This window comes from Erpetoichthys calabaricus, chromosome 1 (genome assembly GCF_900747795.2).
Source record: "Erpetoichthys calabaricus chromosome 1, fErpCal1.3, whole genome shotgun sequence".
In the NCBI taxonomy this organism is placed as follows: domain Eukaryota; kingdom Metazoa; phylum Chordata; class Cladistia; order Polypteriformes; family Polypteridae; genus Erpetoichthys; species Erpetoichthys calabaricus.
This window is the reverse complement of record NC_041394.2, coordinates 333,358,627-333,378,853: the sequence shown is the minus strand read 5'-3', so window position 1 is coordinate 333,378,853 and position 20,227 is coordinate 333,358,627. Positions and strand designations below refer to the sequence as shown.

The 20,227-nt window shown below is 35.6% G+C and overlaps 2 protein-coding genes across 4 annotated transcripts in view; one reads left to right on the top strand and one right to left on the bottom strand.

The window, feature by feature from the left end:
• cnot2 (CCR4-NOT transcription complex, subunit 2) overlaps window positions 1–18,134 on the top strand; it is a 141,459-nt gene extending 123,325 nt beyond the window's left edge. The window contains exons 11-15 of one of the 3 annotated variants that reach the window (XM_028821128.2): window positions 2,101–2,162; window positions 2,254–2,303; window positions 5,495–5,595; window positions 13,420–13,555; window positions 16,915–18,134. In XM_028821128.2, coding sequence (XP_028676961.1) covers window positions 2,101–2,162; window positions 2,254–2,303; window positions 5,495–5,595; window positions 13,420–13,555; window positions 16,915–17,001 — 436 coding nt within the window. In that variant the 3' untranslated portion in view covers window positions 17,002–18,134. Of the gene's footprint in view, window positions 1–2,100; window positions 2,163–2,253; window positions 2,304–5,494; window positions 5,596–13,419; window positions 13,571–16,914 lie in introns of all 3 variants that reach the window. The other 2 variants (XM_028821122.2, XM_028821127.2) reach the window with 2 other exon arrangements.
• LOC114665320 (gastrula zinc finger protein XlCGF57.1-like) overlaps window positions 1–20,227 on the bottom strand; it is an 895,535-nt gene that overhangs the window by 498,209 nt on the left and 377,099 nt on the right. The gene's annotated exons all lie outside the window — the stretch shown is intronic.

Genomic DNA, 20,227 nt, shown 5'->3' with positions numbered 1-20,227 from the left:
AGATCACAGATGAATATTTAACCATAGTTAATTCTGGAAATGATAGAGAAAGAAGAGGAAAATGCGCTCTAGTTTTGTAATAGCTTTTTGGGATTGTTATTCCTAAAATCTTAGGGGTGTCTTGTGTTTAAACTAAAATACTTACACTGTGTAGGTACCTTGCCAGAGAAGGTGTTATTTGAGCCTAGTTCTTTAGTTTAGCTTCACTGGTGATGGACTTTACATGGCTTGTTGGGTTCTGGCTGGTTCAGGGTAGACAGAGAAATTTTCTATGACCTTTTACATTGCTAATGGTAACAGTCCACTAATTCTGTGCACTTACTACAGTAAACACATCTCAGTCTTACTGGGAGGACAGGCAGGGTCTGGTGGCAAGAGGATGGATGTGTTTCCATGTGTGGGGAAGCTATTTATTTTTGCAGAAAACAAGTTATTGTGTTTCTTGTGTTTGTTGTAACATTGTTTGCCTTGGTATATTTTGAACAATTTCTATGTTTCATAAATTAAAAAAAAAAAAAAAACTGAAGCCTTGACTTACACATAAATACACCCCCTAAGAAATCAACATAAAAAATTGGATTATAATGGTTTTTCAAACTAGCATCATAGCATCATAATTTTCTTTAATTAGCATCATACGTGTCTTCAATCATCTGCTGTTTAGTATCAATGTATGTCCCATACTGAACATGGAGTAAACAACGAAGAGAGTTTTCCAAGGACATCAGAAAAAAATGATAGGCAAGCATGTTAAAGGCAAAGGCTAGAAGACCTTCTCCAAGCAGCTTGATGTTCCTGTGACAACAATTGCAAAAATCACTAAGATGTTTAAAGTCCAATCTCCTAGGAAGCAACAACTAGAGGGAAAATCAATCCCCTTCAATTAAATACAAGCAGAACTCCAAGGTCAAGGTCCGTCAGTGTCTGATCGTACTGTCTGTCTGTGTTTGATTGACAATGGGCTTCAAGGAACAAGACCCAGGAGGAATCCACTGTTGAAAGAAAAACATAAAAAAGCAATTCTAGAATTTATCCTTTGAACAGATGAGACAAAACTGGAGCTTTTTGACAATTTGCATTCACTCTTTGTCAATAGATAAAAAAATGAACCTTACAAAGAAACGAACAGCATAACTATTGCAAAGCATGGAGGAGGGCTCAGTTGTGTTTTGGGAACACTTTGCTTTATCTGGCACAGTGTGTCTTGAGTCTGTGCAGAGAATAATGAAATCTTTAGACTATCAAGACATTCTGGGGCAAAACATACTGTCTAGTGTCAGAAACCAGTTTCAGTTGCAGGTCATGGATCCTCTAACAGGATAATGGCCAAAAACACAGAGCTGAATGCACCCAAAAATGGCTAAGAACAAAATATTGAAATATTCTGAAGTGGCTTTCTATGATCCCTGATTTGAATCCTATTGAACACCTGTGAAAATAACTGAAACATGCCGTCTCTGGAGAAGGCACCTTTCAGAGCTGACACCGCTCAAGAAATCGCTTGTTTATAGTGATTTGACTCTAAGGATTGTGCAGCTAAATAATAGGTGAAGGGTCCCATCATTGTTGTTCATGCCATTTCCATTTGTGTTATTATTTGAAATATTCTATTTATTCAAAACTCTAAAGCAAAGTGATTTTTGCTAAATATGGAATAAGCAATGATGGGTGCCAATTACTTTTGTCAGTTGCAAGTTATTTCAGAGACAATCTGGGGGCGGGGGTTGTTTTTCGTGGAGACAGCTCTGTCCACATCTGTCTGTGTGTGTGTGTATATATACACAGTGTGTATATATGTGTGCATAAATTATATATGTTTGTGTATATATGTAAGTATATGTGTATACATACATGTGTATGTGGGTATTTCAGCATTATCCTGTTTAAGTAGTTTTGACATTGATGACTGTGATTAGAGTTAAAGAGGTGTTTCTATTTTTATAAAGGTGCATAAAATAATTACTTGTGGTACAAAGCACTGCTTGTTCTTATTACAAGAAGCTGATCCAATTTTTTGTAGTATTCTGTAGTAAAGAACAGATTGATCCCTCAGTGTGTCATGGCATTCAGCTCAGATGTATTCTTTTTATTCTTCTGCAGAAACCTTTATCCCAAATTTGCATCACCTTGGGCATCTGCGCCCTGTCGACCTCAAGATATAGGTAGGAGGAATGTGCTTTAAGTTATAGACTGCAATACTTCACCTGTGTTTACTGTATTTGTGCACTGAGCTATTTTTCTGTATTGTTTTAGACTTCCATGTACCATCCGAGTATTTAACAAACATTCACATAAGGGATAAGGTAAGATTTAAAGAGAAGACTAAAGTTTCTAAATTAACAAATGCTTTCACAGATTTATCAGGGTTTTTAGTATATGTCTGTGTTTTGGTCTTTTTCTGAACACTAGTGCATAGCTTATTAGTCCAGTAGTGCATCTTGATTCAGTTTGGCAAAAATACAAGGACGTCCATCTGTTAGCCTATTTGGTATGTTAGGTTTGGCAAAGTTTTTTTTTCTGCCCCTTCCTACTTTCTTATATTTAGCACCACACATCCCAGTATCATTGCCACCTTCATATGAAGTTTAAAAGAATTTTATTTAGGTTTTTAAAACTCCCAGGTACTTTTTAGATCTTTTTGTCTTTTCTCTCTCATATATTTAATGCGCATTAGATTCACTATTTGAACAGTTCAGTGTTTCTTGGTTATGCTGCTCTTGGCCAACCCACATATTTATAACAAAAAAAAGTAATTATCAACACTGGTTGACCTGCATGCTAATGATCTTGCTTTAAGTTATTCTCTAAAGGACAGATTTTGTCCTGGAGCACAGCTGCAGATATAGGACTTCAGCTGTAAGTTCCCTCCTATTGCTTTTAGTCTGTTCAGTCTGAGGTCCCACTAAAGCAGAAATTTATATCTGATACAGTGTTTATAAACACAACATCAAGTATTTTAGGATTCCAGTTCTCTTGCTTAATTATCTTTGGATAAATAATACCCACAACTGTGAAACACTCCTTTTTAATACCTCAAACTTTTTATTATGCGAAGAAGTAATAGTAATAATAAGAGTATGCTATGGAAGGTTCAGTGCTTAAGAGACTGGCAAAGGCAGATTTATTTACAGTAATTTCTGTTGACATTAAAAAAGAATATTGGCTAAAGTGTAGCCTAAAGTTAATAGAGTAAATTCTCCTATCTCAAAAACGAAGCAAACTGAGAAAGATACATTGAAGAAAGTCTCATTTTATGCCAGTTTCTTTTTGACTGCATGAATTGAAAAGAGCAGGATGACTTAAAGGTTACATTACACATGTCATAACAAGACTTGATGCAGCAAAGTATCTTCAGCAACTGTGCTCTAAAACGTATTTGAGTCTGAACTACTGAATGTGCACATAAAATGAGAGAGAGATTGTATTTTGATCGATGATTAAGCTGTCCTAATCAAGAATCTTCCAAAACATCCTTTGATTAAGGGCTCAGCTGTGAAACAGATGGAAACATTGAAACAGGAGTACGTATTTATAAATAAATGCTGGCCTCTTTGGATGAATAACAAGAAGCAGTCCATAACATATCAAACTTGTTTTGTGAACAATTACAAATTCTGTATGTATAATTGATGAAAAAGTGGAATTAATTCTGTGTTTTCAAAAAGTTGCCTGTAAGAGAGGCAGGAAAAAATAGAAGAAAACTTAAGTAAAATATATATATATTTCTCTCTCCATCGCTGACTGCCTATTTTAATGTGATATAGATCACCTTTATTGGATCATTCTAAATAAAAACACTATTTAACTGATAAACACCCTAATAATGTTATTTTAACAATGTTTATTTTATAAATAAATAATTTGTAGTATTTTTTTCTTTATACTACAAAGGTATTTTTTTAAACTTGCAGATACAAATTTGTTTGTAACCCATAAATGGATCTGTGTCAAATACGACTTCTAAATTTAAGATTTCACTTCCTTTGTGAGCATTCCTTACCTATGTGAATTTCCCCTTGGGATTAATAAAGTCTCTGTTTCTATCTCTATCTCTATCTCTATCTCTCTATGAATGATATAGTACATCTATCTTATCTATGAATGATATAGTACATCTATCTATCCATCTATCCATCCATGCAAAATATATATGTCTGACAGGTAAAATTCCAAGAAAATCACAATACTTTTTTTTAAGTAACCAACCATAATATAAGGTTATTTAGGCCTCTTTGTGTGCCCCTGTTATGTGACATTTGGACACATTCATCAGAATTATGTGACCGCTGTGAATGAAAGCTAGTGAAGATCGTATCAAATGGAAAACATATAATTTTTTCCCCATTTCAGAATGTTTCTGTAGAATCTATAATACTTGTATCCTTAGCAGTAAATATTTTGGTTTATATATTGTTGACATAATGCAGATGGTTTTTAAACTCTTATTTTAATAAACACCTTGTTTGTATTTTACTTTGCATATTTTTTCAAGTATTAGTGTAACTATATTGTGTTTTCAAATTTCTTTTAAAATAACTAGCTTTTTTTATAACTAAATATTTGTTAAAGAAAACTTTTTAATCATTGATGAAATTGTAAGCTGTTCCTTTCATCTACATCATCACTGGTTTAGTGGTGATTTTCTGGGTTTACCCAGGTTAGCTTGTTGCACACTTAATCCACCTAAATTTTTTTCTTGTTCTTTAAGGAGAGATATATTCTGTTTATATCATCTGATACCACCATGTCTGTCTTTGGTTCCTCCAATTACCCTGATATCCTTCACTGCCATCTTTTTGCACCTCTTCATTCAATCATCTTTTAACATTCAGAACACATTACTAAGTCACATTGGTCTGTTGCTCCTAAACACCTGTAACCTTTACACTAAGCCTTTCTTTTAAATCAGTGTTCATCTTCATCTCACTCCATGACCAACACTGTGTGAAGCCATCCCTGTGAACAAGACCCAAGTATAGCGGTTGTTGAAGTCACAATTCAGCATACACCTGCCCGTATTACAGCAGTTGCTAAAGTCACATTATTCAGTATACACCTGCCCATATGACACTTTTGTTGTTTTCATCCAGACCTTAATCATTGCTTTCCTGTAATCTGAAGATTACTCCCCACAGTCCACTCTATCAGCCTCGGTACATTCTTCCTCTTACTTTTCTTCATGTCTCTAATTGAAAGGTCTCCTTCAACCAAGATATTTTGTGGTTCTGGACATTCACATTTGTCATCATGTCCTGATATATCTTTCCACTGACAGTGTTTTGTGCTCTTTACAACACTAGATTCTTATTTTGCAAATTTTTCCTACTACTTATATATGATGTTGCACACAGACAAACTATAGAATTCTCCTTTCATCAATCGATATTAACAAAAAATGTGTTTTATAAGTACTTTTTTCCCCTGTTGATAACTGATGTTTCTGTCATTGTGACGTTTGTGTATTGAACACTTTATTTTATGTTTGTGTACACAGCTGGCTGCAATAAAACTTTCCAGATATGGTGAAGATCTTCTTTTCTACCTGTACTACATGAATGGAGGAGACCTTTTACAGCTGTTGGCAGCAGTGGAACTGTACGTATCAAACACCATTAAGTACATGGGTTGATTGAAAGGTGTTGAGACTGTATCTGTCATCTGAAGATTCTTTGGAGTTGAGGACCTTTCCAAACTACCATCCTTCATACTCTATACACTTCTTGCAACTCTTCAAAATTTTCTCAAGATGTACAGCAGCAAATTTTATTGACATCATCACAGCAGTGGTCACAGCTTTGTATTTTTTTAATCAGATAAATTTCCTTCATTTCCATCTTTTAAATACTTTTACTACATAAATAATATTGTCCTACTCACTGTCTCATATACTTGATTCAACATCTGTCTGTCTATCTGTCTTTCTGTAGTATCTATTGCTGATCCTGGCTCTGGAGAGTGGCGATGTGTTGCATGTTGGTCACACATGCAAGTAAGAATTTCACTGTACTCTGTACATATGGCATCAAATATTTAAAATGTCTCTTGACTACTTTTCCCAAGCTTTATATAGAATTCAATCTCACACTTAATGCAACATCACTTGGGGCTATCAGTACAACATAGGGGTTAAAATGTTTGATGAGACATCTCCAGGACTAAACAGAAACTGATCTTACTAGTGATGTACAGTCACTACCACAAAGCCACAGCACACACAAGATAAGTCAAGCGGCTTTTTTGTCATACCATCCGTACACAGTATTGCAGCATACAGTGGCATGAAGTAAAGTTCCCTGGTCCGTGGCGCAGTATATGCATAAACATAGGACAAGTGCAAGACAAAGAACTACAGTGTACTATGTTTGGTGTACTATAAATGTAGTGCAGTCAGTCTCAAAGCATTTCAATCAACCCTTTTATTCAGATGTTTTTGGAGGGGGGCACTCCTCTCTTAATCCACATTTAAATAGATCATTTATGCATATATTATATTATCATTATGAAAATGCAGTTAATGTAGTGAAAATTGGAAAGTAGTGTGCTACTTTGGCAATCATGTGGTGATGTGTGCTTAATTTAGTTTACAGTTATTCCAGATTAAAAAGTTCTGCAGTTAAAGTAACCTGCAATACATGGCAAACAATTGTATGTTTTTTTTTTGTTTTTTTTTTTAATTTATTAAATCTCTTCATTAAATCTGTTTTATTATACATTTTTTTTTGTAGAACTTAATGTTCAGAAGAAGGGAAGAAGTACATTTCCATAGTGGTTAAAATTATGGTGATTTGTCCTGCTAAAATTTTAAATAATGGAAGAGGTGTTAGTGAGGCCATGAGGGGGTGCGTACTCTGTGTGTGTGGATCCCAATGTCTCAGTGCAGAGAGGGGGACACTGCTATAAAAATTGGCACCATCCTTTGGAGGAGACTGAAAGCACACACTCTGACTCTGTGGTGATAAGATTCCTTGGGCATGTTTTGAAAAGAGTAGGGTGTTTCCCAATGTTTTGGCTAAATTGGCCACCATGACCTGGTCATTCTGGTCCCCTAATCATCACCTGTCTCTAACTGGTTAACTGTCTCTTCCATGCCTTTAATGGCTAATGTGTAGTGAGCTTACTGGTTCAAATTGGCTGCTGTCACATCATCCAAGTGGGTGCTACACACTGGTGGTGGTTAAAAGTGGTTCCCCACTACCTGTGTAAACTACTTTGAGTAGTGAGAGAATAATTATAGAAATGTAATTTTTATTCTTATTTATTCTTATTTATTTTTCCACGTTTTTTTAAATTTTAGGCAGTTTATTCATTCAGCACAGTTGCTTTATTAATCATTAGTTTAGTTCGATATTTTTCATGTTCTTGTCTCCTTCTTATTTATTATTTCATTTTCCAAGTTTTTTTTTTTTTAGTTTTAGCCAGTTTAATAAAGCAAATGTGCTGAATGAATAATCATTAGTTCAATTCGGTATTTTTCATGTTTTTGTCTCCATTTGTCAACAAATACTTTTCATAATTTTACCTAACACTGCAGATGCTTCTGCTTTGTAAGTTCACATTTAAATAATGTGTAAACTGATGGTAACATACTTTGCATAGCACACCTGACCACCGCTATTTTTCATCTTTTTTCTCCTCTGTCTTGATAACAAAAACAAATCATTTAGTTTAACTTAATGTGCATTTAGTAATTGTTTTGAATTCTGTACCCTCCTAACTTGTGTTGAGATTTTCTTTTGATGGCCTTTCACAGCAACTAGGTTGTCTTATTTAAATGTTGTTTGTGGCTTATATTATTCTAAATTAAAGAACTGTCCTTCGGCAGATTGAGGCTCTGGCTCCTAATTATAACAATCTTTAGGCAGATGGAACAGAAAATGTATGTGCATGTCTTTTGAGCTAATTATTTCACTTCCTTCCCACTTATGAGTCTGGATGATGAGTTGGACCAGCCTTCTTCCAGTCCAACACAATCGGATTTCAGGTGACTTTACATGCTTTCTGACTGAAAGCTATGATCCAGGTTAAATTAATTCTCAAAAGTACCAGAGTTGAAGATATGAATAGCTATGAATATTTCCAGAATGATGATAATAAATAAAAATCCTAATATCTAAACATAAAAATTTTATACCTCACAAGTGTTGATAGTATTTTATATATTCTATTCCCAGGGCTACCTTTTTTCCATTTTCGTTAATATTAGAATCATAAGTCAAACATTGTCTGTGTATTGTATATAGTCGTATTCACAAAAAAGAAATGAAATTTAATCTTCTCAAGTCTTCACATAAGCAAAGTGCTAAGTCGGATTACGCTAAACCAAACTAACAACGATATCTTACTGTGGTGCATTTTAATTAATATGTACTGCTTATATTAATAAGTGCTGTAATTTCACTCTTAAAATATTTTGTTCATTTTTTTTATACTACAGGCCTGTATTGTTACAGCTGCATTCACTTCCAAAACTTGATAATCAAAAAATAATCAAAACTTCTTGGAGTTGCCCTTTGTGACTGGCTTTCTCCAGGAATACAAAAAAACCTGTTACTTTCTTTTATTATGCATTATGTGCACATAAACTCTTTTATATATAAAGCTGCTCAAATTCAGTCTTTTAGCTTTTTGTATTTGTTCAAATACTCAAAAAGCCCACTTATATATATTCATCTTTGTTCATGTCCACCCTGCCACAGTCTCCGTATTTTTCACAGTTGAATGCAAGCAGCTACACTGACTCCATACTAAATTAAGCCCCAATGAGTAGCACATTACTAACACTGCATCTACCCTGCCACTCTGCTCCAAAGTCTCAATCTAAGAGCCAGGACATGTTTTACATAAAATGACTGCACCACATGGATGTGATATTGGTGCGTTTTTCTTTTCCATTCTACCTGCAGAATGACATGTAGTGGATTAGGGTACATTTTCCAACTCAAACTGGCCCACACTGTGGGGCAGTTATCTGGGCTGTCATACAATGAAAAGATTCACACTGTGGTCGCGGCAGGCGCCACACAAAATCATGTGATTTGAGCAATTGCTGCAAATGGGTCTTGTTCCTACAGATGGCTTCTTTAAGTGGGGAATTAATGCTATTAAGTTAAAGGGGACATTTTTCAAAAATAGAAGGAAATTCATGTTGTCCTTTCACATAAGTATTATATATCTTCACAAATAGAAGCTAAAATATTTTCATGGAGTATAAAATATGCCAGGATATATGTATATACCCAATAGTTTTTTTCTAATGTGCAAAATAATGGGCAAATATTTTGGTTTTGTAGCATTTGGGTATTCGTTGAATCTCTGGTCAAGAGTTGGCTCAGGGCCAGGTGAAATTGTGTACTTTAGTTTATGCCAGTAACTGCCAATGCTGTGACCCATGAAAAATTTATTTATTTGAGCTGTGAACCTTGGAGAGATTTCAGTTGTGAGAGGTGGCTTTGAGTCAGTGTAAGCAGAAAGTTAAAAATTAATCTTAAGTGTAAAATAACTAATTTTAGATACATTGTGACTGTGTAGCATACAGTTATCCTTCACAGAATGAGAAAATTGGTGAACACGTTTTGGGCCCTGTTCTGAATTGAATGCGGTGGGGTGAGAATTATTTTTAGTTATTTTTCCTTTTTAAAGGTGGCACATTCTGTGTTTTGGAGTGGGTTGGTATGGGACGCAAACATACAGTGCATCCGGAAAGTATTCACAGCGCATCACTTTTTCCACATTTTCTTATGTTACAGCCTTATTCCAAAATGGATTAAATTCATTTTTTTCCTCAGAATTCTACACACAACACCCCATAATGACAATGTGAAAAAAGTTTACTTAAGGTTTTTGCAAATTTATTAAAAATAAAAAAACTGAGAAATCACATGTACATAAGTATTCACAGCCTTTGCTCAATACTTTGTTGATGTACCTTTGGCAGCAATTACAGCCTCAAGTCTTTTTGAATATGATGCCACAAGCTTGGCACACCTATCCTTGGCCAGTTTCGCCTATTCCTCTTTGCAGCATCTCTCAAGCTCCATCAGGTTGGATGGGAAGAGTTTGTGCACAGCCATTTTAAGATCTCCCCAGAGATGTTCAATCGGATTCAAGTCTGGGCTCTGGCTGGGCCATTCAAGGACATTCACAGAGTTGTCCAGAAGCCACTCCTTTGATATCTTGGCTGTGTGCTTAGGGTCGTTGTCCTGCTGAAAGATCGCAGACCGTCGCCCCAGTCTGAGGTAAAACGCGCTCTGGAGCAGGTTTTCATCCAGGATGTCTCTGTACATTGCTGCAGTCATCTTTCCTGACTAGTCTCCCAGTCCCTGCCGCTGAAAAACATCCCCACAGCATGTCTCTGTACATTGCTGCAGTCATCTTTCCTGACTAGTCTCCCAGTCCCTGCCGCTGAAAAACATCCCCACAGCATGTTGCTGCCACCACCATGCTTCACTGTAGGGATGGTATTGGCCTGGTGATGAGCGATGCCTGGTTTCCTCCAAACGTGACACCTGGCATTCACACCAAAGAGTTCAATCTTTGTCTCATCAGACCAGAGAATTTTCTTTCTCATGGTCTGAGAGTCCTTCAGGTGCCTTTTGGCAAACTCCAGGTGGGCTGCCATGAGCCTTTTAGTAAGGAGTGGCTTCCATCTGGCCACTCTACCATACAGGCCTGATTGTTGGATTGCTGCAGAGATGGTTGTCCTTCTAGAAGGTTCTCCTCTCTCTACATAGGACCTCTGGAGCTCTGACAGAGTGACCATCAGGTTCTTGGTCACCTCCCTAACTAAGGCCCTTCTCCCCTGATCGCTCAGTTTAGATGGCCGGGCCAGCTCTAGGAAGAGTCCTGGTAGTTTCAAACATCTTCCACTTACGGATGATGGAGGTCACTGTGCTCATTTGGGACCTTCAAAGCAGCAGAAATTTTTCTGTAACCTTCCCCAGATTTGTGCCACGAGACAATCCTGTCTCAGAGGTCTACAGACAATTCCTTTGACTTCATGCTTGGTTTGTGCTCTGACATGAACTGTCAACTGTGGGACCTTATATAGGCAGGTGTGTGCCTTTCCAAATCATGTCCAATCAACTGAATGTACCACAGGTGGACTCCAATTAAGCTGCAGAAACATCTCGAGGATAATCAGGGGAAACGGGATACACCTGAGCTCAATTTTGAGCTTCATGGCAAAGGCTGTGAATACTTATGTACATGTGCTTTCTCAATTTTTTTATTTTTAATAAATTTGCAAAAACATCAAGTAAACTTTTTTCACAATATCATTATATGGGGTGTTGTGTGTAGAATTCTGAGGGAAAAATTGAATTTAATCCATTTTGGAATAAGGCTGTAACATAACAAAATGTGGAAAAAGTGATGCGCTGTGAATACTTTCTGGATGCACTGTACCTTCACAAGTGGTGACTAGCGCTTGCCAACCGGAAGTACCATGGCAATTACTCGGGCACCAGCTGAGTATGATGCAAAGCACTAAAGGAGGCAGGGTCAGTGTGCAGGATGGAAATGCAGAAAATAAAAACAAAAGGAAACTTTAAAAAGGTGATTGCTGGATCAAGGGAAAGGTGTATATAGTGGAGCACCAGACTGCTGAACAGACTTCAGAGAGCAGGGCGAAAGCCTGGAGAAGCTTTGGGAGGTTTCTATGCTCTCTGTGGCTGCAGGGCTGAAAACTCAAGAGTTGGCAAGAGAGAGGGGCTGCGTAGTTCCTCAATTCTTTAGAAAATTTACTTTTTATTGCAAAATTTAACATAATATATTTTTGTATATTTATGGTAATAAACTATAAAATAATATCACATATATTTTTTTAATTTATGATTTACTAGACCTTTTTAAATTTCTTTATATTTTGTAGCTTACACATTGTTTGTAGCTTACTGCAATAGGTCACAAAACTTAGGAAAATTAATTTCCATTTAATTATTGATGACCAACCTGCTATTAGGCAGATCCACAAATGGTAAACACATGAATCACAACGGATAACTGTAAAAGGTTTAAATTTACAGGTAAATGTTGTACATTTTCTATAGACTAAAAAATGCTTATTAATCTCAGAATGCTTGTGTTTCACTTTTTAGTATTATTTCTAAAATTAAGTTTGATAAAAAATAAAAAAAATTTAAACTTTAATCTGGTGTAAATTTTCTAAACTTTTTCGCATGTATTGAAAATCATCCTTCAAATTTAAATTTTAAGCTATATTATTTTAACAGTATTGTTAAAAAGGGAAAGCAGATATGCAAATAAAATGTCAAAGCAATGAAACTAACTGCTCTTAAAACTAAATGAAGTTCTCATAGTTGGCTGGCTTGCGTGAAAGAATTGTTTCCTGCACAAATCATGTTTTTAGTTATATCACCGTTTTTTTTCCCCCCTTTTACTTTTTTTGCTTGTTTCACCATTATCTTTTTGTTTAACTTTTATGTTATGCTTCTTTCTGTCTTGTGAGCTCACTGTATAATAAATTAATGTGCACACATGTCATATTGTTTTCACATCAGGCTTATTTGTTCCCATATGGTGAATTCATTCAGTATTAGACCTATTAAAGCTAGTTGCACATTTGGTTGTGCTTTGGGATTTGTCCTTGTCTGAAATTGGTAGGCTTTCATCAGTACTTCAAAAGCAGATGTGTTTCTAAAAGGAAGCAGTCTCTCATATCTCTCTTTAAGTTCCTTTGTGATGAGTGGCAAATTTAATTATGTTTACTTTGTGTTAAATATATGGCTTTCTGAGTGCTACGCCTTTGTCTTTTTGAAGTCAGACACAATTACGGCATCAAGGAACTATTCCTTATTGACTTTAAAAGTGACTGTCTGATATAGCTGTTATATTGAACCCTGTTAAAACTGTTATCAGAAGCTAGTCCCCATATAAAGATCTGTTTGTGTATTGCAATGAAACTAGGACTTATAAGCACTTAATAGTTGATTCTTGTTTGTGATTTAATTAAAGAATAAAAACAACTTTACATTTACAAATGAAAAAGGTGGTGTTTAGCTATTTACATGTAATTCAGTATTAATTAATGACTGAATGATCTCCAGATGTACACAAATGATTTAATTTACCTGAATTTTTTTGTGGGTGGGCACTGAACTGTATTTATCACTAGGTCATAGATTAATTCTCTATCTTTGTCACTGAGTGACTCACTCAGCTGTCAGTGCTGATATTATTGAAAATTGGAGATGACTGTACTCTACAGAAGCACTGTATGATGCTCCTTCAGTGTTCCCAATCCACTATCATAGACTTAGGCAGGAAGACTTGATTTGAATTTTCAACAGAACATGCTGTATTTTTCAGTGCTTTAAATTCAAGAAGTAAATTGACTGCTCCTTAGTTTCGTTTCACATTTGCTCTAAAACCTGTTTGTGCTAAATTATTTCTGGTTTTTAGATTTAACAGAGACTGGAGGTACCACAAAGAAGAGAGGGTATGGATAACTCGAGCACCTGGCATGGAGCCAACAATGAAGACCAATTCTTATGAGAGGGGGACATATTACTTCTTTGACTGTCTTAACTGGAGGAAGGTAGCTAAGGTACAGGTATTGGTTTGAGTATCCACTACCTTTTTTCCACTAATATTTATTTACCAATACTGTTTTATTAAAGGAATATATAAATATGTTTTGTATTAATGCTGAAACAAACTTTAAAGAACATAACTCGATTACAGTTGATAATCTTTTTTTTTTCAGACAAGATCCAGCAACAGAATATTTAATTTTAGAATGAAGACTTTTTCTGTCAATAAAATTGTTTAATATTATAAGCACACAGAAGTTATCAAATATCTACACATCTTCATTAAAATTCTGTTGATGAAAAGGCTGAAATTTCAATGGAACAAGACACTTTTTTTAACCTTGAATAAGCTCTTTTGATCTTCAGCATTTAAGTTAAAAAGAAGCTTAGGAAATCTAATTAAAAATAAAAGCATTTGTTGACTGCCATCTTATTTGAAGATATGCCAGCTTTTACTTACTTGCTAAATAATTGAGTACAGCATGTCCCCTCAGTCCTGTAAATATATAAATTATAGCCATAGCTGCTGAATAGTTCTTCTTTTTGTTATGCTAATTTTATATGCATGAAGCTGACCACTGTAAACATGGCATTCAACTGTCTGAATGACTAGCCATCATTTAATTAAAACCTATTGTCCTAGAGGTTTTTAACAAAAAGTTAATTTTATACAGAGTAGAAATTTAGCTTGGGTCTTAATCTTTGATTTTTAATCTTTTTATTAGCCTGAAAATTATATTGTATTTGAATTGCTGTACATCAGTTGAAGCTGATTATAAATGAATTTAGTAATTATTAAGTTAGAATTATACTGCTTCAAAAAGTGCATTTTTTGTATGAACTTTATATTTTATAGCAGGGGTGTCAAACTCAGTTTGTTGAAGGCCAAAAATAACCATATATATACCTAGCATGGATTGAAATATTTCAAGAAACAACTACCTCTTGATTTTCTTTACAAACAAGACCCATGGGTATAACTCTTGTCATTACAATCGTATACAGGTAGAATCCCGTTATAACAAAACTCATGGGACCATAAAAGTATTTAGTTGTTATGGAAATTTTGTGACAACAAATATGGGGAAAATTATTTAAACGAAATTAATGATTTATCTGTAAAATATAACATACATACTTTAATGCATTTCATCATGAAAGTAATATCAAGTATAAATCTAAGGATTCTAAATGTGCAGAGAGTTGGAATATCATACATTTAATGTGTTTGTGTGGTGATCTATTGCTGATTGCCGCTGCTATCAGTTCAGAAGGAAGCCCCAGAAGCAAGTAGTGATTAACAACTGGGTCAGTTTTAAGATGATGTGTACGACAGTCTACTTTAATGATAAACTACGAGATTAAACCTTAATCACAAAATATACTTTTTCACTTTGTCCTTAATTTTTTTCTTTGTGGCTCAAATACAGCGCCATACATTCTGTTGCTTTGTGAAGATGCAAAAAAGAAAAAGACGGCACAGAAGATGGTATATGAGAGTTGTATAGTGTATCATGTTATTACGATGGGGAATATGTAACGCTTGAATATAAAAGCACCATGAATGCATTTGTATGTCACCATTTTGTTTCACCACATCGAACCATTCATCAAACATCAAAGCAGGCACATCAATCCCTAGGATCCTCAAAGCGGCTTTCTGTCACATGTAGATCGTAAACAGAGACTGATAATCAACATTCCAACTTTTATCACACTGCACCCCCTGACTTTTTTCTGGGACTGCAACTTGCGCACGCGTCGCATTAATTTCTGAGGACGTGCTAAGAGGACGCCTCAAATGAACGCTGGGAATGCGCGGCAGCCATGATTTGTGTGTGTGTGTGTGTGTGTGTGTGTGTGTATGCATTCTGAGTGTGACATATAAATGAGCCTTAAAACTGCAAAAAATATTTTTCATTTTTTTTTTTCTTTTTAAGAAATACAAGTATGAAAATAAAGAATGAAAATGAGGCGTTAGATTTAACTTTTTTTAATAGAAATACAGAATGAAACGTGACGTTAGATGTAACTGTTTTTTATATATAGAAAAACAAGTCTGAAAATAAAGAATGAAAACGAGTCAGTAGATGTTTGTTTTTTTGTTTTGTTTTTTGTTTTTGTTCTTATCAAAGAAAATTTTGAGAAGTGCTATGAAACTCGAACAGTACAGTATCCACACATGACACAACCACCCATACAGACACTTGGAGCACCAACTCTCAATTTGGCTATGTGCACGATGTTGCTCACCGAGCCTTCCCAAGACTGGAAATTTCACAACCGGCTATCTCTTTCTTTGCACATTTCCTGAGACTCGCCGCGGAAATGTAGGACTGGCATTAAGTTTTTTTTTCATTGCATTATCTTCAGTGGCCATTTTTGGTTGAAAACAACATTCGTTATAGTGAGATTTACATTTTGTTTAAACAAGATTCATTTAACATGATGATCTATTAACATTTGTTTATGCCCACAAAAAGAATAACAGGATTTGACCTATATTCTGCCTGTTTGCTTCTTGAATCTGTGTACCCTGTTTATCAGCTTTTCTTTACTTAGACATTCCAGCCTGTTAGGAAACCTACCAGCAGCCATTTGACCCAATTAGCATGGAGTTTAAAAACAAAAAAAAAAAGACATCAGAGCATAATGTCTGGTGAGAGCAACAGGCAAGCCACCTGCAAAAAATTGTAGCTAAACATTAGTTTAAAACTGTATTAATATGTGTCATCATTGGCTGGCACTTGACTTGTTTACTCCCATTTTGACATAATGGGGCCAACATTCGGGGTTAGTCAGAAAAGATAGTAATCCCATTTAACATGAGTGGGAAAGCAAATGTGTTTTCTATCCACATATAACAATCAAGTCAGAAAAAACACAAGAATCGTGTGGGATGATGACAGTATTTAGGTAATTTGGGGGGGGGGGGGGGTTTGCAGTATTAACACCTATTTGGCTTTAAAATGTGAGCAGAGTTACTTCAGTAGCATGTGTGAAACTGAGCTATCGTCATCTAAAGCTCTATATTTATGACTGTGGCGTGTCACTGCCTTTTCACTTTTGCTTGTTGTCTAATTACAAGCAGCCAGCCAGATTCTGTTCTGACTATAGCTTTGATTTGGTGTTAACTTTGACAGCCCTGCTACAAAACCTATAGCTGGAAAGTGATAGAAGTGGTGGGTTCTTTCAAGGAGTTGATTTAATTCTACAGTAGTGTTGAGCACCTCTGTTTTTTCCTAAGTTAACCTTCATCGGAGCTCAGTATGACTTAAATGCTTTATGCATTCATCAAACTTATTTTTACCTTCATAGATGAGAGCCTTGTTAATGTCTTGCATTTCTTTTTTTTTTCCTTCAGGAGTTCCACCTGGAATATGACAAGCTCGAAGAAAGGCCTCATGTGCCATCCACCTTCAACTATAACCCAGCTCAGCAAGCCTTCTAAAAGACTTCTGTTCAAGGGGTATGGCTGCCTCAGCAAATTACTCACTGAAACTGCAGAACTGATGTGGCTCAGGCATCCTGGTTTTTATTCCATGAGGATCTGGCAATTGACTTAGGCAAGAGAGTTCATCATTTCAATAGTCCTGCCTTTCAAAATATGTCCTGCCCAACACCCCAACTTTTTTCTTTTTTTTTTTCTTTTTCATTTTTTCCCCCCTTTGTTTTTGTTATATTTGGAGCAAGGTGTGGTTTTCGTTAAGGTGTCTTGCAGACTTCAGTCTGTAAAAAGGCTTAGAACTTTAACATACAATGCAACCAAAAAATAGTAATACAGCACAGTTACAGTGCTTAGTATTAAGGAAGGTAAATTTACAGTTCATTATAGCACTATTCATAAAGAAAAAAAATTTTTAATGTGAGACACTTCATGTATTTTGCTTGGAAAGATAAGTGACCTGTATTTTTTTTGACTTTATTCCCTTTATTCATCCCGCTGAACTTCATGGGTACCAGTTTTCACCACCACGTCTCTGAAAGACTTTGAAGGGTAATTCTGCCTAGTTTAAGCAAGACTCTTTAAGTGAACGTTAATGCCACAACCTCTGGATGTTTTTTCCATGGTTGTGATCTGCTGAGCTTCATCTTTCCAGAATGAGCAAAACACTGTCCAGTCTTTGTTACAATTTTGTAATAAATGTGTACATTTTTTTAATTTTTGGACATCACATAAATAAAGATATGTATGTACGAATGTGTATATATTATATATATATATGACATCTATTTTGGAAAATACTTGCCCAGCTGAACCTCATTTTTAGGAGGTGTGCATGGATGCAATACATGGAAACAGGACATTCTGGAACTGCTGGTCTGGGGACCACAGAGTCACCCCTGTGCACTTAAAGTTTAATAATAAAAAGGCCAGATTTTCAGCAGCCAAGGACATCCATACCCAAGTGAACATGATGGGACTCAAAGAAGATATGAACTGAGACTATTCACTCTGGCTGTTTGAAGAGCAGCATTTCATAGGAAAAACAAAAAAAAAGAATAAAAAAAAGAAACAATCTTGTATTTTCTGACCACGTTAAAGCTTCTTCACTTTGTAATAAAGTAGAAAAGCTCTCCTCATTGCAGTGTTGACTTTGATTTAAGCCATCCTTTCATCAAGCAGCTTATGAGAGAGGTGTGAATGTTTGGTGTATGTATGGAGATTGTTCTGGTGGGAGGGAGAGGGAGGGAATCATCTGATGCTGTTTAGAGACTTCACCATGAGAGGTTATGCATAAAGGACAACAAACACTTAAAGTAAAAAGAAAAAAAAAAAAATCTGTATGCAATCCAATAAATAATAGAAAGAAAAGAGAGCCGGGATCACTAGTACTGAGTGCTCCGTAAAGTGAAAAATGTTGCTCAAGTCAGGCAGCCTAGAAGTAAGTATGAACTTTTGAGGTGTTATGAGGAAAGGCATTTCTCAGCATCAGCTTTTACTGTATAACATTTTGGTCTACTAGGGGGTGATGAGAACACAGTACATAATGGTGTCACACAAGGGCAGTCACTCTACTGCTGCTGTTCAGAGATGCTGGAGTTAGGTGAGTATGCTTGATTTATTGATTTGGTGTGTATGTGGTGGTGGTTGTCTATTGTTTTTTTGTCCTCCTGTAAAAAGCTAAATTTCCCCTTGCAACAAAGTACTATCCTGTCTAATTTGTGCAACATTCTATGTGCTTGTCAAATGCAGAATTAATCTAAGGTTCATTAACTTGATTCTTACTTCTTTTACACTTGAACTGTATTTTCATAGTTTTTCAGCCCTTTTCGTTATATTGATTAGTAGAATTAAACTTACAGCAAGCAATAGCACTTCATTACATAAAATTTTACCCCTGATCCAAGTTTTAAAAAATGATTAAGCAAAGTGGCAGTGTTTTGTTTGATATACATTTGCTTTTGTCACTCTTCTGCTTTCCTGTTTTACAATGAAGCATTTATAATATATCTCAAATTAAGCAAACATTAGTGGTGTGCAAGAGTGGAAAGCTGCTGTTACGTTTAAGCCTCAAGTTTACAGTTTATTATTTGTGCTGCATGCTAGTTATACCCGTTTGAGCTGATGGATCCAGTTAAGGAAGGTATTTCTTGTGATCTTCTGTGAGTAACAATTATTCTGTTAATACCAACAAAGCAAGCAACATGCTGAATGATAAAAATTTCAAGGCAAAAAAAATCTTGAGTTCCTTGGAGAACAATTGTGAAAGTTTTATTGTGGTGTTTTTTTGGTTTATTTGGGGGGGGGGGTGTTTTTTTGGGGGTGGGGTGGGGGGGGAGAGGGTTTAATAAATATTGAAAGGCAACACAGCAATAGATCAGAAACTTCTGTCTTGAGGGTTAATTTTTGAACCCCAAAACCTTTATGGAGTTCATCCGAGGGCCACAATAATTCCCTAAGTTTTAAATTATGGAGCAGTGAAAAGCAAGAAATCTGGACTTAAGACTTGTGTTTGTACAGATTTGAGACTTTTTTAAATTGATAGTGTTGTGCTGCCACCTAATCTGACTGTTACTGTTGCACTCATGCAGTGTTAGGAGTTCAGTGGAAACTAATGAAAAGCACAGTGTAGTATTTCTACCTCTAGAGATGGAGAAGTAGTGTCAGATATTTTTGAAATGTTAGAAGCATAGTAAGACCTAATTAATGAAAAGGAAAATTGAGTATTTCTACATCCAGGCATGTAGAGTTAGTGCCAGACCCAGGTGTTAATTCATAGAATAGCATTAACTCTTTTCAGTAACTTTGATATGAAGTTATGTTGAAACCCAACTCTAAAACTTGTTGAAAGTAAGAAAGTGGTGTAAGTTGGCAGGATCCAAGATCATAATATCATGGTTTTTGCTGCTCACCACTGAAAACACTATTTTTGGTGTTGGCTGCAAGATGTTCATAGATACTAATATACTTATGTTGTCATGTATGTAGACAGGTTATTCCAAATCAAAGTAAATATTTAGGTTTTAACGGTCAGTTGAGTATCTTAACATCAGCGTTATAAATGCCTAAATGTGAAATCTACAGCTCTTCAACATAAAGCTTTAGTCATAGTCTAAATCGGTGGTCCTCAATCACGGTCCTGGATGGCCGTAGCGGCTGCAGGTTTTCCTTCCAACTGGTTTCCTAATTAGAACTCAGTCCTTGCTGATATTGAAACTTAGTATTTAACTGT